Source organism: Lissotriton helveticus, chromosome 2_1, assembly GCF_964261635.1.
Source record: "Lissotriton helveticus chromosome 2_1, aLisHel1.1, whole genome shotgun sequence".
Classification (NCBI taxonomy): Eukaryota; Metazoa; Chordata; class Amphibia; order Caudata; family Salamandridae; genus Lissotriton; species Lissotriton helveticus.
The window spans coordinates 990553809-990571680 of NC_136059.1; the positions used below are offsets into that span (position 1 = coordinate 990553809).

Genomic DNA, 17872 nt, shown 5'->3' on the forward strand with positions numbered 1-17872 from the left:
TTCTAGACCGTTAAGCTCCTCCAACGCCAACCTGACCTGCGTGCCCAGCATTCGCCCGACCTGGACGGGTGGTAGATCTTTTGCTTTCTTAAGCGCGAAAATGCGGAAGAGCCTCCATGTGGACCTCAGACATAATACAGACGTACTTTCCTTTAGGAAAAATTTGAAAACTTTGCTTTTTAATCATTAATCTTCCTCACTCTTTTTCTTCCCCACTGTCTTGGCACCAGGACACTCTAGATTGAGTAGCGCTGCGCCCATACAAATAACCTATTTCATTTCATGGTTTTGTAATTCAGCAATGGATACCCAAAATACTGTACATTGATGAGGGATAATACGTTATGTAGATAAGGGGCTTAATTGTCTTAAAATCCTATTGTGTTATTAACATTCCTCTCTGAAAAACATCCACAACACGTCAAACTTCAATGCTGTAACTGAGGACTCATTAGCATTCTGTAATGAAGTTCATTTGAAAAGTTTTATTTTGATTTAGCTCATTTGAAGTTTATCAATTATCATTTTTTTAATAACAATAACATTTCTGGGATGCAACATCAAATTTAAGTGAGATGTGCTGGATGGTTTTCCATTTTGGACCACAAGAAGTATCAATGCTGTAATGAAATTATATGAATCTATCCTTGGATTAATCTACTTAAGAGTAAAAAGCTTAATTCAGGCTAACCCCTATTCTCCCAAGTTACAGAATAAAAGTCGGTATGTCCTAGCTCCTGAACAGCATTGTGAAGCGCTACCTGAGAACCTCGCGGAAGATTGGATCCAAAATTCTCCCTTCAGTTCACCCAAGAAAGGAGGTCTAGTAATCATCACACTCTGCCACCATAAGTTTTCTTCTTTATCCTCACCCCTTCTGGGGTGCATACTTCCACAACTTCATATGTCGAAACACTGATCTACTCCTCCTTCACTTGCATTACTCAATATTGGAAGGAACAAAGACAGAGGTGATATATGGGTGTGGCCCACGTCCCTTTTCTCTTTTACCAACCTCCTCCAAGGCCCACAAGGTAGTGGTGATGTCAGCTTTCAGGTTTCCACAGCAAGAACATAAAACTGGGGTCTGGAGGTTTAGAACTACTCTTAATGCCTCCGATGTGAGGAGTGGGTAAAGAATTTGGGATACCCCTTGCTGTAGCCTTTATTAGCTCAATCTGTCGGTGGACTGTTTGAATCAAATGAAGGTTCTTTAGCTGTGCTCCTTACAAAGTGTTGCATATTTTTGGCGGGCATGGTGATATCAGAAGTTAGATCCATCAGGTTTAGGGAGAGCTGCATTCCCCATGAGGGAAATAAAGCCCTTCAGCAGGTATGGTCGGGCCAGATATGAGTGGGGCGAGACAGTGGATAAAAGCAGGGATCTGCCATGACATAAGGAGGGATCTTACTGTAGTAGCCCATATGTGATATATTGTAAGCAGCTGATTCACTGGTTTATTAATATGTTATCTCCTTTGCCCATGTTCTGCTTCTTCAGTGAGTGTTAGCTTCATTGAGTTACCATGTTCTGCCTGAATAATTCTCCAAGGGACACGTTATGAGGCGTAAAGGTATTCAGTCAGGTTCTTGCAGTAACATACTGTACTGTTTTTTAGTTTATCAATCAGATTTATCAGCAGAGTGCATGTCACCATCGCCTTACCCCCGACAAGCAAGCTTTTTTCACTCCGCACCCTTCCCCCGAGAGCTTGGTGACACAAGCTTCCACTAATCAGGCAAACCTGAATGCTTTACGGACTACTCTCCCTGATGAGGAGTCTAAAAGTGGAGACCTTTGGTAAGAGGGTATTCTTGCCCTCAAGACAGTGTTCTTAATTGCCATAACATGCACACAGCCGATGAGCGAGCACCAAGCTCTGTGTATCACCCACTGTATTCCACCACCTTCCCAGACTACTTGTATCTGCAAACTGGGAAATCTTTTCTTCCAAATGTAGTGATGCTATTCCACAGGAGTCAAATCATCACCTTGCCAGCGTGCTGTGGTCCACCTCACCCCTCTAAGGAGGAGGATAATAAACTCCATCACCTAGACCCCAAACGAGCACTGCGCTTTTAGATAGATTGTAAGAGAGAACAAAATGTAAGGTAATGCATCTTTTTGTGTGGCCACCCCAACGTTTTGAGCTGATGCTGCTGGCATTTCGACTCTGAAAGTGCACTTAGGCCTGCTAACTAGAAGTCAGTGCTTGTGACCTGACATGAATGTGTGTATGTTGAATTGACTTGTACTCAGTTAGCATAAGCTAGCGTACTGGTAGGTCCCTGGTATATGGTACCCAGGGTCTGTAAGTTAAAGGGTCAACCCAGGGACTACAGCACTGGTTGTGCCACCCTGGGTATGACAAAGGTAAGACATGGCTTCTTGTCTGCCACTGCAGACTGAAAGGACAATTTTCAAACTGCAATAGCCACTCTGCCATTTAAAGTAATAACCAAGCCAAGTCCTTCCTTTTTAATATTTGTAAGTCACCCCTAAAGAAGTCCTAGTAAGCCCCTAAGGCAGGGTATTAAGAAGTTACATGTATTTTTTATTGTTAAAACATTAAAAACTCAAAATTGCCGTTTTTACTGTGAAAAAGACTAGTAGATTCATTCATTGGTGAGTGTAAAGTTGCAGGCTGCCACATCAGCCCTCTAACTTCTGACTAGGACTACTAATGTTGATACTGTAAGTTATAAAACAACTTGTTCCATTAAGCCCAACTTGATGCCCAAGTCGAAATTTTTGTAACTTGCTGTAGTGTTTTACTTTTACAAAGTTTCCACTTTGTTGCCTTAAATTCATTGTGCACGGCCACCTTTTCACGTGGGGTCTGTCCCTGAGACAGCTTTCTTCCCTCCTGGGGAGAGATGCAAAGGTCTCCCAGGAAAGGAGACAATAAAAGCCTGCAGTGGAGAGCAATGTTATCTCTCCCTGGCAGAAAGCTACACTGGTGTTAGCCTAAAAGGCGAGTTTCAAAGGAGAAACTGCCTTTGAAGGGCAAATGGTAAACACTTTGGAGAGGGCTGCTCTATTGTTTAGGTAGGTAAATGCAAAAGGAACTATTGATGGACAGAATGCAGAACAATGTCATACATTCACCCCAGTACAGAGATCTGGGCCTAAATCCATCGTTTTGCTCACCATGCCAATCCTGTTTGGACCCAGCCATAGGCAAATCAGTCTTGATTCTGCGCCCAAGGGGAACAGTCCAGCACGAATTGCCTGGCCAGGTCCTCCCTGGACTGGAAACAAGCATCCTAGGACCGGTTTCGGGGGTTCACCCCTCTTCAGCCAGGATAGCTTGATTCCAGTGGCATGGAGAGCACGGGACTCACGTCTGAGCATACCCGTCCCACTCGGGGTGACAAATACAAAAGGAACAATTGATGGACAGAATGCAGAACAATGTCATACATTCACCCCAGTACAGAGATCTGGGCCTAATTACATTGATTTTTTGCCTCACCATGCCATTCCAGTTTGGACCCAGCCATATGCAAATCAGTCTTGACCCTGTGCCCAATGGGAACAGTCCAGCCTAAACTGCCAGGACAGGTCCTCCCTGGACTGGAAACAAGCATCCTATGACCGGTTTCAGGGTTTCATCCCTCTTCAGCCAGGATAGCTTGATTCCAGTGGCATGGAGAGCACAGGACTCACGTCTGAGCATACCCGTCCCACTCGGGTGACAAATGTAAAAGGAACTATTGATGGACAGAATGTAGAACAATGTCATTCATTCACCCCAGTACAGAGATCTGGGCCTAAATCCATTGTTTTTTTGCTCGCCATTCCAGTTTGGACCCAGCCATATGCAAATCAGTCTTGACCCTGCGCCCAATGTGAACAGTCCAGCCCGAACTGCCAGGCCAGGTCCTCCCTGGACTGGAAACAAGCATCCTAGGACCAGTTTTGGGGTTTCACCCCTCTTCAGCCAGGATAGCTTGATTTCAGTGGCATGGAGAGCACGGGACTCGCATCTGAGCATAACCATCCCACTCGGGGTGACAAATGCAAAAGGAACTATTGTTGCACAGAATGCCTATCAATTTCATACATTCACCCCATTCCAGAGATCTGAGCCTAAATCCTTCGTTTTTTTGCTCACCATGCCATTCTAGTTTGGACCCAGCCATATGTAAATCAGTTTTGACCCTGCACCCAATGGGAACAGTCCAGCCCGAACTGCCAGGGCAGGTCCTCCCTAGATGGAAACAAGCATCCTAGGACCAGTTTTGGGGTTTCACCCCTCTTCAGCCAGGATAGCTTGATTCCAGTGGCATGGAGAGCACGGGACTCACGTCTGAGGATACCCGTCCCACTCGGGGTGACAAATGCAAAAGGAACTATTGATGGACAGAATGCAGAACAATGTCATACATTCACCCCAGTACAGAGATCTGGGCCTAAATCCATCGTTTTTTTGCTCACCATGCCATTCCAGTTTGGACCCAGCCATCTGCAAATCAGTCTTGACCCTGCGCCCAATGGGAACAGTCAATCAAGCTATCCTGGCTGAAGACGGGTGAAACCCCAAAACCGGTCCTAGGATGCTTGTTTCCGGTCCAGGGATGACGTGGCTTGGCAGTTCGGGCTGGACTGTTCCCATGAGGCACAGGGTCAAGACTGATTTGCATATGGCCAGGTCTAAACTGGGGTGGCATGGTGAGCAAAAGAATGATGGATTTAACCCAGACCTCGTGACTGGGGGTGAATGTTTTGATTTGTTCTGCATTCCGTCCATCAATTGTGTGTCTTTTGCTTTCTTGCCCTAAGTGCGCCAGGTATGCCCAGTCGTGGGTCCTGGGCTCACTGTGCCACTGGAAATCAAGCTATCCTGGCTGAAAAACCAGTCTAAGGAAGCTTGTTTCCACTCCAGGGAGGACCTGCCTTGGCAGTTCGGGATGGACTGTTCCCATGAGGCACAGGGTCAAGTCTGATTTGTATATGGCCAGGTCTAAACTGGGGTTGCATGGAGAGCAAAAGAATGATGGATTTAACCCTGATATCGTGACTGGGGGTGAATGTTTTGATTTGTTCTGCATTCCATCCACCAATTGTGTGTCTTTTGCTTTCTCGCCCTAAGTGCGCCAGGTATGCCCAGACGTGGGTCCTGGGCTCACTGTGCCACTGGAAAGCCAACTATCCTGGCTGAAGAGGGGTGAAACCCAGAAACCGGTCCTAGGATGCTCGTTTCCGGTCCAGGGAGGACCTGGCTTGGCAGTTCGGGCTGGACTGTTCCCATCAGACACAGGGTCAAGATGATTTGCATATGGCCAGGTCTAAACTGGGGTGGCATGGTGAGCAAAAGCATGATGGATTTAACCCAGTTCTCATGACTGGGGGTGAATGTTTTGATTTGTTCTGCATTCCGTCCATCAATTGTGTGTCTTTTGCTATTGTTTAGGTAGACACGCTGTTAGTCTGGAAGGAAAGGGGAAACCAGTTGCCAAACCGTTTCTTCAGTGATGTTTAGCCCCTTTGGTAGCCACGTCTGGGTTGGGCTAGGATACTCTACACAACAAGAGAAGGATTCTGGCATGTTGGAGGAGGGCAGAATGGTGAATTCTCGAATAGCCAGATGCCCACTTTGCAGGAAGTGGTAACCTGGAGGGAGGGAACCTAGTAGCCCACTGACTGCATCTACCCCAAGGAAATTATCTGGGTGTAAAACGGGCACCCAGAACTCAGATTTTGATGGACTGGAGAAGAGGACCGAAGATGGACTGCTCTGCTGCACTAAGAACCAGGCGTAAAGAGGCTGCACTATCATGGACTGCACCTGCTGAAACTCGAGGCTAGGAAAGAAGGGACTGTGCTGTGTCCTACTCATGGAGAAGTTGTCTCCGCCCCCAGCTGAAGCAGGAGACTCTAAGGGCCAGGTGGTAGCCCAGATCTTCATAGAGCTGCTCCTTGTCGCTATGATGCACCAAGGATTAGGAACCGATGCTCAAAGTTGCACCAGAGTCTGCTGAACCTGGGAGAGTCATCAGAGTGAAGCTTGCTCACTCAGAAGGTCAGTTACCTCCAAAGGAATGACTTGCCCGTGACATCTATACTGGATGACTGGTAGCCCAGTGGTGACTTGATTTCTGGCAGGACTGAGAGGACTTCGAGGAACGTTGAACCCTGTGGCCAGGATCGCTTCGGTATTCCCACTGACTGAGGAGTGGCTGCATGAAGACCCCCACCTACAGCATTGAATCCACAGCATCGCATCCTCCGCATCCTGTATCCCTGCCTCAGGACCACTTCCATGGGAGTCTATGTTAAGGAGATAGAAGTGCATGGAACTTACTGAAGTACGCTTCTCCCTTCGAGGTAACTGTTTTTTAACACAATGCTGGTCCCCCTTGACTGGCTTCCTGCCAGAGTTGTTAGCCTAAAGCAACTTCAAGTAACTGCATTGATATTTACCCACGTTTTTCTTGAGAAAGTTTTCAAGTGTCAAATTCCTTAAATTTGCTAGCGTTTGTTCACGATTAAGTCAAACGTGCATATTTACTATCCCTTGTAAATGCTGTATCCCCAGTACCCTCCAGTGGATCTTTTTTAATTCTGGTGTATAAAAAGGACAGTCTTAAAAAAAAAAAAAAAATTGTTGTTTGATTTCTTGAGTGTTTTGGTTATTTCTTCTTCAATTAGTTTGTGTAAGCCTGACTGCTCAGAACCACAACTACCCAGGGCTAAGCTAAGGGTTTAACAAACTAAACCTTCTGGAGCTAAAGGGATTGGTAAGTATATTACACAGTGAGGTCACACAGCCACCCCTTATAATACATTCTATTTCCTCACAATAGAGTGGACAATCCGCTCTTTGTGGGGTTTGTGGGAGCAAGGAGGAAAACCATGCAGAACTTGACCATTTTGCGCTGGATGATGCTCTGTATCAAGATCTGCTAAGCATTGGACAAGAAACAGCCATCACAAGGGGTGGTGACTAATTCCCCCAGAGTCAAGGGTGCTACCACTGCATTGGCATACGGAGTTCCATTAGTGCACATTTGTCTGGCAGCTACGTGGGCATCTTTCTATGCATACACAAAGCATTTCTGTCTTCACAGCCAGGTTCGCAGAGAAGGTCATTTCTCCCGCTCTATCTCACAGGACTTTTATAATTGAGCCAATTCACAGACCGATGTTCGAGTAGGTAATGCTTCGGTTTGTATTTAGAAGGTGAGGAATCTATGACCAGATGTCTCTATCAGAAGAACAAGTTACTTTCCTTTGGTGATGCTCTTTCTGGTAGAAACTCTCAACAGCAGATTCCTCACTCCTCCTCCCAACCTACCCATACTGTGAATTGGACAAGGTCCATTTAAAAGGTTTATGAACCTGCTCACTGTTCGAAGCCAGTTAGCTGCTGGGGCTCTGATTCTGGGGCAGGCAGCCATGCACAGGGGCTCTTGTGCACAGTACAATTCCCTACCACCCTATCGGATAGCGAATCCAAGAGGCAAGATTCCGTTGGCAAAATGATGTTCTTTTCCGCCAGTCTTGCACTTTAGTGGGGAACACCTCGCGCCTCTGTGGCGGTCACGCCCACACAGTTTAAGATTTGGTTGCGCAATTGCTGCCCATGGTATTGGAATAGGCTTGAGCCATACTGCCCCAGGCTATTGCTGATGGCAAGGATGCGTCATAGTTCACCATTCGCTGTGGACTGGATATGACTGACTTGCTAGGCATGGTTTGCGTCGTCGGTGGCACACAGATGCCACACTTGGCTGATGTCTTCTGGCTTCTCGGGCAATGACCAGGCATCCCACATGTACACGTTCTTCGATAGCACCCGCCTCCTCAGCGATAAGACAAACCCCGCACTGGAGCGAATTAAGCACAGCTAGACCACTGCCCTGTCGCTGGATCTCTCCATGGACTCAAATCAACCCATTCTGCCTGCATTTCACCCCTCCTATGGCTATGGTGGGGACTACCATCCGGGTCCAGGTCTGCCAAGCCAGCAAGGCCTACTGCCTCTCCAGTCCTTTTGTGGCCATGAGTGCGGATCCTACAAGCCTTGTGTGTTACACAGTCCAAGGTCTTCGTCGTCCACCACTTCCTTTTGCCACATCCTCAAAATCCATTTAGTTTGCTCTCTTACTATCACCGGCAATCAGTGGGTGGCATGATCCGACATCGACTGCCCCACTGCCAGTCGATAACATCGGACAAGTGGGTACTTCAAATTGTTCACCAAGGGTATCCCTTTCTTAGAGGCCCCTCCACCCATGCCACCATCCCCACACCGTCCTAAATCTTGTCCTCACTTTCCTTATGTGCACCCCCTTTGAGCCCTTGCACAACGGGCCACTCCGGCTCCTTACCATCATAACCGCCTTGCTGGTGGCAAAAATATCAGCCCAGAGGTTCCGTGGGCTTTAGGCCTTGCCATCCAAACCTCCTTATCTGAAATCTACCCAGACAAACAAGTGCTTCGTACAAGACCTTCCTTTCTCCAGAAAGTAGTCCATCCATTTCATGTAAGCCATCCATCACTCTGCGTACTTATTACGCTCCACCACATCCCTACGAGGAAAAGGATCCACTTAATCATTTGGACCCAAAAAGAGAGTTGTCGATCTACCCTGATCGCACTCAAGAGTTACTGGTGGATGACCAACTCTTCATGGGGTATGTCGGAGGAAAGAAAGGACTGGCCGTACAACCGAGGGCCATCTCAGGATGAGTCCTGATCGGTTATCAAAATCTTCTACGCTCTGCCTAAGAAGCAAACCACGTGGGGTTTACGTGCTGATTCCACCAGAGCTAAAGCTGCAACCACTGCATTAGCATGCAGAGTTCTGGTCTTGGACATCTGTCAGATGGCAACGTGTGCTTCCCTGCAAACATTTACCAAGCACTACTGCCTGGCCAGTCAGGGTCCTAGGGATGGGCATTTTGCCCGTTCAGCCTTGCAGGACTTTCTCGTGTGAAATTGGTCCGCAGACCTGTAAGAAAGTGGCTCTGTATATACTGGACCCAAGTAAGGTACAGTGTGCACAGAGTCCACAGTCCCCAGAGGTTTGGCAGAGGCTAAAGTTAGATATAACCTTACTCTCTAAAGTGGTAGCTTGGTCGAGCAGTAAGGCAGTATCAGAGGACAGTGTAAAGCATTTGTTGTACACACTCAGTCAGCAAATGGGCTCACACACTCAAGAACTGAACTCTAGGCCAATTGTTTTGTATCAAAATATATAGTTGTTTTATTTTAGAACCAACAAGGTATCCGAATATACTTTCTCAGAATGAGTTACTTCAGTTAAATACTTTTCAAATAGGCAATAGACGTTTGAATACAATAGTTACAGTTGTTGCAAAGGGGCAACACAAATTCATCTTCCCCTTGGACTCCCTAAACGCTGCAGCAGAATTCCAATCTGTGATGCTCCATATTCAGCAGTGGATGAATCACAATCAGCTTAAACTGAACCCAGAAAAAACGGAACTCGTTTTGCCAGGAAACAGCGTGGCACATTGGGGCCCACACTTCTGGCCAAATGAATTAGGTCCTCCACCCACGCCGTCACGTTCAGTGAAGAGCCTAGGGGTGGTCATCGACTCCGACCTCTCTCTCAAGGGACATGTGGGGGCAGTGATCTCCGCTAGTCTGTTCCAACTGCGAAAATTTAGGAAGATCTCCCACCTGTTATCGCACGCCACCCTGGTGCAGGTGGTGATCTCCTTGGTGCTATCACGCCTTGACTTCTCCAATTCCCTTTACATAGGGCTACCTCAGACTCTGTCCCGCCGCCTTTAAATCATCCAGAATCAGGCGGCAAGGCTAATTCACAAAACACCCAGATGGCAATCTGCTAGGCCTTCGCTACAACAACTACACTGGTTGCCTATTGCACAAAGAGCCGCTTTCAAGACACGCTGCCTAATCTTTAAAGCACTCCATTGCAACAGCCCTGAATTTTTTAACAATCTCATTGTAAAGCATTCCCCGGCCCGTAACCTCCGCTCAGCACACCTTCACTTACTTGCTATTCCCTCTATCAGACGGGAAAAGCTAGGCGGCCGCAGGTTTTCATACCTGGCACCCAGGTTCTGGAACTCTCTTCCCCTTCCTATCAAGCTCAGTAACAACCTACTAAGTTTCTGAAAGGCTTTAAAAACCTGGCTTTTCACACAATCCTGTTAACTCGTCCTACCGCTTCATCTTTCTACATACCCAGCGCCAGGAAACTTATGGTGACAGTGCGCTTTACAAATTTCTATTAACATAACATAACAAACACAATATAACATTGAGCTCAATGGTAATTTCTAGTCAAATGCAATTGATTACTTTTCAGATTACTTTGCTAACCACAGGACTGGATCCTGGATTCAGTCCCAGGACATTTCTTGTAAACAAGTGAGTAAAAGCGTTTTGGTTACAGTAGTTTTAAGGAATATGATTGTATTTTAAAAGTTGACAGAAACTGTTTTAGGTGAAATTACCAATGTTATCCTATGGAAGGAAATTCAATTTGCTGGTAAAGTATGTTTACGTTACTTTTGTAATCCAGTGCTGGGCTCCTGGGTTCAGCACTGGGACATTAACTAAAACAGGCAAGTAATTACGTTTTTATCGTTGGCATGATTTTTAAAAGTTGTAAAAGATCAACACTTAGAAACTTTTTCAGCAAAAAGCAGGCAATGATATCCTATGGAAGGAAATTCAAGTTACTGGTAAGTACGGTTAAAATTACTTTGCAGGGTCAGTACTGGGCTGAAAGATGCAGCACTGAGGTCTCTCCTGATAGCAGGTGAGTAAATCGGAATTTGTTGTTCGGCTGATTTTAGATGAATATTTTAAAGTTTCAAAACTCCACACTTAGAAGATTAGAAGAATTTCCAAGTGAAACCAGTCAATGTTAGCCTATGGAAGAAAAGTGAGTTATCAGCTTTTAGGTAAGTACTCGACTGGCAGAGTTAATGTTCAGGGCATCCCCTAAGTCATTATGTTCCATCGTCTAGGACATTCCACTTTCACCCTGGTGTATAAATGATCCTCCATGTTAGACTCATTTTTTGATTTGTTACCTTTGCTTCAAATTGTAAAGCACTCTGATATCCTTCAGGATCAAGTTTGCGCTATATAAAACTTTATAAATAAATAAATAAATAGACCCAGGGGTCTCCCAGGGTCAGGTAGGTACAGTTGGTACACCCTCAGCGGCACAGGGGCAGCCGGGTGCAGAGGTAGTTAGGCCCAATGTTATCCAACGAGAGGCAGGGGGCCTTCGGTTGGTGGCTGCTGGCTAGCAGGCCACGCGGCTGTGGAAGCTGGGCTCCTGGTTACTTGCTCAGGGCAAATGGGGAAGTAGGATAGGACAAAGGTTGCACTGCCAGGGGCACTCGTGCGGCTGTGTGCAGGGTGCTTTTGAGCCGTCGGGCGCTCAATGTTATTCAATGGAGATCTTGAAAAGGGAACAAAGGCTGCAGGCTCGGGACAGAGATTCTTCAGGAGCGACCCACACCTCGAGAGGTAAGTTGGGATCTTGGAGGATAGGTAGGCACTCCGGAGTTGGGCACAGGAGGCCGGGGGGCGCCGGGTGCAGGGGTGTCTTTTTTGAGGTCGCAAAATGTTACCCTCTGCTGGTCACGGTTGGAGGGGTCCCTGGTTCTGAGGCTGCAGGCATCGTCGGGGTCGTTGAGGAGCATCCTTGAGCACTGGATTCCAGGTCAGACTCGCCTGGGGGACGTCCTCAGGGTCTTTGTCCACTCAGGCACAGGCCGGGCTCGGCGGGTGCAGTGTGTGCTGGATTCGTGGTTCCTGGCTTGCACCAGGGGTATTGCTGTTTGAGCAGAACCACTGCTCATGGGAGTCCCAGTCCATAAAAGGGTCAAGGCAGGCAGGTCCTCCGGGGTTCTCGAGGTTGCTGTCCGCAGGAGACGCCGAGATTTAGCAGGAGCAGGTTCAAGGATCAACAGACTGGTAGGGCTGGGGCCAAGTCAGTTGGTGTTGTCCTCTTGTTAGCAGCTGCACGGCAGATTTTCTTTTTCTTGGTCTTCTTTCTTGTTTCAAAATCGGGATCTGAGGAAGGAAGGCTCAGGATGCCCCTAAATACTAATTTTAGGGGCGTTACAGGTAGGGGAAGGGCAGGGACCAATAGATCCTGTCCTGGAGTGAGTACACCTCCTATCCTGCTCCTCTCCAGTGAGAGGGGGGCAGTAACCTATCTCTGATTGGGCAGGGCTCCCCATCCTCAAGAAGGCGGAAGCCCGGAGTTGTGCTTCACCTCGCCTCTCCCACCTGAGGGAAGTAGTTGGCACTGGCTGGCACACCCCCTTTCCTCACTTAGGGTTTCCCGCCAGTCTCCCCGCCAGAGTGGGGGTCAGAACCGGTGGGGGCCAGTTGCTGAATACAGCAAGTGGCCTGGAGAAGCTCACAAAGGCGGTATGCCTTTGAAGCTTCCCCCTGCCCATCCTGGGGGAGGAGACCTAGCACCACGCCCAGAATGTGCATTGTTGCAGGCCCAGGAGAGCGGGGGGCTCTCCACCCAGGCGTCCAGCAACATATCTGCTGTGTGGCAGCCTAGGCTACCTCTAAGAAAAGACGTGGATTGTAGGTTAGGTTTCAGGGGGCATCTCTAAGATGCACCCTGTAGTGCATTTTACATTAAATCCCACACTGGCATCAGTGTGGGTTTAATGTGCTGAGAAGTTTGATATCAAACTTGTCAGTCTTCAGTGTAGCCATTATGGTGCTGTGGAGTTCGTAATGACAACCTCCCAGCACCATATACTCTTAATAGCATCACTGCACTTACAGTGCCGAGGAATGGCCCTGGGTACTGTAGGGGCACAGGGCTCATGCACCTGTGCCCACACCACTGGCATCGGGCACCCAGCTAGAGGGGTGACTGATGTATGCTAGGGCAGTGGGTTTGTGGGCATGGCACACAGGGATGTGTGCCATGTCGACTCTTTGTTTAGTTCTGCACCAGGACACCCAGCCTGGGAAGGCAGTGTGTGTGTGTCAGGGTGCAGGCCCCCTAAGGGTGGCACAATAAGTGCTGCAGCCCTTTGGGGTCTTCTCTTGTCACAATGCCCTGGGAACCTATGGTACCATTTACCAGGGGCTGACATGTGGCCAGAGATGCCAATTGGGTTTTAGCTTCAACACAGTTTTAGGGAAGGAACACAGGCCCTGGGCACCTGATTGGCAGGAGCCCAGGGCACACTCAGTCAAAATACATCAGCAATTCAGCAAAAGGTGGGAGCATACCATGCAAGAAAGATGGCACTTTCTCACAAGACCCACCTCTGAGGAGATATTGATTGGGTATCTATTCTAAGGTAACCAGACCCAGAGAAGGAACCACCAGGGACAGTAGCAACCAGGGGTGCCATCCTACTCTAGTGTCGGGAGACTAAATGTCATTATGTACATTTTGCTTTGTGAAATGTTTATTATTTAAGATTCTTCTTGGAAGTCATACACTGAGTTGAACAGTCATTTACTATTCTAATGTGTGTTGAGTACTGAGCTCGAGCACCTCCACGCTACATCCCTGAGAGACCTGCTACTGCTCGCCATCACTACCACAAAATTAAATGCCGGAGGGCTCATACCTGGGCCTGTTTACAGAGCTATAATAGAATGCATCTCTGGACATCAGAGAAAGCTGACCTCAACCCCCGGTTGAGGCTCAGTATCCCCTACTTCCTCCGTATCGACCTCCTTCCCTCAAAGGATTTGGCATTCATTCTGTTCAGATGCTCCAAATAGTGTTTCTAGAAGATGATGACTCAATGAGTCAGGCAGTTTTCTTCCTCCACTGGGCATAGATGGTGGCGTCTGTAGCCTTCAGAATGCTAGTGGCTTGGACACTTTTCATTAGGTGGACTAGGGAGTGTCCTTCGTGTTCCCTCTCAGAGGAAGTGGCCTCATTCACAGCTGTCCTGTGTAAGGCATTGGAGGTCCTTGAATTACCTCTGGAGAAAAATAAGGATAATGTCTTCACAGGAATCCTGTTATTGTCACCCTCTGCAGTGAAGACTTTGCTTCCATTCACTGACGCCCAGATGGACTGGATTTTGTTTGCCTAGAGCAAACCAGCTCCTACTCCTGCAGTGAACCGCCAAGTCTCCCACCACCATTGTCAAGGTCTTGGAGCCACAGAATTTTTGACAGCTCAAGGAAGAGGTGAGGAGTCTACGGAGAGGTGGAATAGATACCAGAGAGCTCGTTATCATGGGAAAGTGGGAGGTGCTGGTGTGGAGAGAAGCCTGCACTGGACACGATCCATGCATGCCATCCATGCAATGTTTATACTTACACGGTGTCAGTAACTTCATTACAGTTAAACTTGGAGGATGTGGAAAATGCGGTTTAGACATTTCTCAAGCTGCATCGAAAGCTAAATAGAGATCTGACTTCCTTTGCACTGCACACTGGCCTATTTGGGATGAGGTGGTAAAATCCCCATCTGAGGTTGTTGGATTTAGTCGGGACAGTTGTGCCAAGCATGCACTGCTGGGAAATGTAGACATGGAGAAAACAAAATATATTTAAAGAGTTTGGTATTCCAAGCATTTGTTGGTTTTCAAAAGCGACCGAACTAGAAAACGTAAACATCCGCGGCAAGCACCAAGATTAATGATGGTGAAAGGGCATCTTTTTAATTTCTGAAGCGTGCATTAAAATTGTTTCATTTGACTTTGAGCATGTGGTTATAGTTGACTAATCAAAATAGAATATTAAAACATGTGGTTAGCTAGAAACAGCCCAGTCATCATTACACTGTGAATGACTTTTAAAGTACTTAAAGTGGTTACCTACTTCATCTAACTCAGACTGGTCACTAGTTAAAACATTTGCATGCACTGCCCATTCCCATATTTTAAAATGGAAAAGATCAGACACTACATTAAAGTACAAATGTTGTTCTTTGTTTACCCTTAGCTTAAAACAGATGGAGCAGGAAGACATCGACCTGGAATTAGAAGAGCAGCGTGCAAATACCAAGATAAAAGCAATTAACGTTCAAAAGGCAAAGCTGGCTGTTGAACTCATGCAGCTCATAAAGGTACACCTCATATAATAATTGTATTGTTCTAATTACGATTTCTTTATTTACTGTTTCAACAGCGAGGAACTATTTTTCTTTGTCTAAAGATGGATGGTGAAGTAAGAAAACAGGTGAAAGTGAGGTTCCATTACCAGGAAAGCCAAGATAGGAATTTTCACCTTGGTTAGGTGGACAATTTAAAGACGCTGGAAGAGGCCCTGTAGTGTTCTTTTCTTCGACGATTGCAATTGAGGCTATTGATATAATAAAAAAATTGCCAGGCATATAGATTTTTAAATAATAAAGCCACAAAGCTAAATGCCTGATAGTAGCACTTAAAAAAAATATTGTAATCTGTTTGCTTGCTTTGGTAGAATGTGAGGTAGCCTTATTGTAATTGGATTTAGATAGCGCGTACTACCGATGTCGAAGCGTTTAAGCGCTTTTTGGGTGAGTAGCACACTACTCCGGAATCTATAAAGGATTAGTGGTGAATTAGTATTGTAGAAATATGAAAGTAATTTGAGTGGTGGATATGTTAGCTAGTTATTTGGATCGAGAAGGATAGTGGATGGATAGAAGAGGGAAAAGCTTTGCATTTATATAGTGCTTGCTACCCCTGTTGAGGTGCTTTTTCGGTGAGAAGCACGCTCATCTGGCACCCATAAGGATTAATGGTGAATTAGTACAGTGAAATATGAAAGTAATTTGAGTGGTGGACTGTTAGTCTGTTATTTAGATTGAGAAGATGTATTCATGCACAAGTAAACATCTTATAGCCGCTTTGATGTGGGCTGTGGGGTTATAACGTGTTATAGCTTCATCTGTATATTCATGCACAAGTAATCATTGTATAGCCACTTTAATGTGGACTGTAAGGTGGAGTAAATGTGTTAAATCCCCCCTTAGAATATTTATTCATGCACAAGTACACATCTTATAGCCACTTTGATGCGGGCTGTGGGATGGAGTAAACGTGTTATAGCACCCTTGGAATATTAATTTATGCACAAGTAAACATCTTATAACCACTTTGATGCGGGCTGTGGGATGGAGTAAACGTGTTATAGCACCCTTGGAATATTTATTCATGCACAAGTAAACATCTTATAACCACTTTGATGCGGGCTGTGGGATGGAGTAAACGTGTTATAGCACCCTTGGAATATTTATTCATGCACTAGTAAACATCTTATAGCCCCTTTGATGCGGGCTGTGGGATGGAGTAAACGTGTTATAGCACCCTTGGAATATTTATTCATGCACAAGGAAACATCCTATAGCCTCTTTAATGCGGGCTGTGGGATTGAGTAAACATGTTCTAATCTCCTTAGAATATTTATTCATGCACTAGGAAACATCCTATAGCCTCTTTAATGCGTGTTGTGGGATGGAGTAAATGTGCTATAGCCCCCTCTGTATATTTATTCATGTACAAGTAAGCATCCTATTGCTGCATTTAATGTGGGTTATGGGGTGGAGTAAACATTTTATAGCCTCTTCGTTATAATTATTCATGCACATATAAACATCGTATAGCTGCTTTAATGTGTGATCGCGAGGAGCAAACATGCAGTAGCCGCTGCCGTGTATGGGTTCACGCAGCAGGACTAAACAAGGAATAGCCTCTTCAGTGTGTGTGCAGAGGTAAACATGTTATAGTATCTTTACTATGTGTGCTTTAATGGGGGTGTTATAGCTTATTTAATTTGGGTTATGAGGTGGAGAAAGCGTGTCATAGTATCTTTGCTATATGTGTGCTTGCATGGAGGTGTTATAGCTTACTTAATCTGGGTTATGAGGTGGAGTAAACGTGTTAAAGTCTATTTAAACATGCTATAGCCAGTATATGTGTACATGCACAACGAATAGACATGATACGTATAGCCTCTTCAACTTACATATGTGTGTGGACAATTATATATCAAAGACAACTTTACAGCTTTTCTTATGCATCCATCTGTCTTCTATAATTTGAAATAACCTTCAGATTACCATTGACATTCAGTGCTGATCTTTGATGCGCCTAAACCTGTGTGTGTGTGTGTGTGTGTGTGTGTGTGTGTGTGTGTGTGTGTGTAGCGACTGTCTAATGTTTAACTCCACCAATCTAATGAAAGTAGAGTTAGATGATACAATAGTATGGGTTTAACACTGAATCAGTAACGACAGTTGCTTTGTCCCTCAGTTCAGAGCCAAATCGTAGGGAAATGGAAACTGAAAGCATAAAGTGACCAATAATGATTTACAAATACTTGAGCAACATCAGTATTCTCCAGTATTACATCTTTCATAGATTCACATGCTTGTATCTTCCCCGTCGTCATGGTGGGAGTCTCACGGTAACAGAATGACCAAGCAGTATCATAGAGAAGAAAAACTGCATAGAAAATCCCCATAGGGGCTGTATTATTTGGTAACCAGACCATATCTTTGTTTGGACCAAAAGCCAGCCAAACAGCATTGCTGCCCTGCCCTCACACTCCCCAGCAGAAGCTTCCTGCCTCAGATTTCCAACCGCCTTCGTGTGATAAGGAGTCTCCCTGAGCTCTGCTCAGTTTTCTTTCTGTTCCGGAGTGAACTTTTGACCCTTTGGAATCTTGTTTCCTGTCTACTAGATTGAGGTATTGTGTGTACTTATTTCTCTCATGATGGCTGACAGCTCTAAAAAGAGGCTGTTCAGGCCATGCAGGTCCTGTGGGAAGGCCAGACTTTTCTCTGAGGACCCACATGAGGACTGCCTTTACTGTCTCTACCCTAAACACCTGGTGAAAGACTGTAAGCTTTGTAGAAAATTTTCTGACAAAACTAAAAGAGACAGAGAGGCTAGACTACTGTTATGGCTTCAGAAGAA

The 17872-nt window shown here is 46.0% G+C and overlaps 1 protein-coding gene across 1 annotated transcript in view; it reads left to right on the forward strand.

Moving 5' to 3' along the window:
- SMC5 (structural maintenance of chromosomes 5) overlaps positions 1-17872 on the forward strand; it is a 699122-nt gene that overhangs the window by 335033 nt on the left and 346217 nt on the right. Inside the window, exon 16 of the mRNA XM_078675750.1 lies at positions 14913-15036. Coding sequence (XP_078531876.1) covers positions 14913-15036 — 124 coding nt within the window. The remainder of the gene's footprint in view (positions 1-14912; positions 15037-17872) is intronic.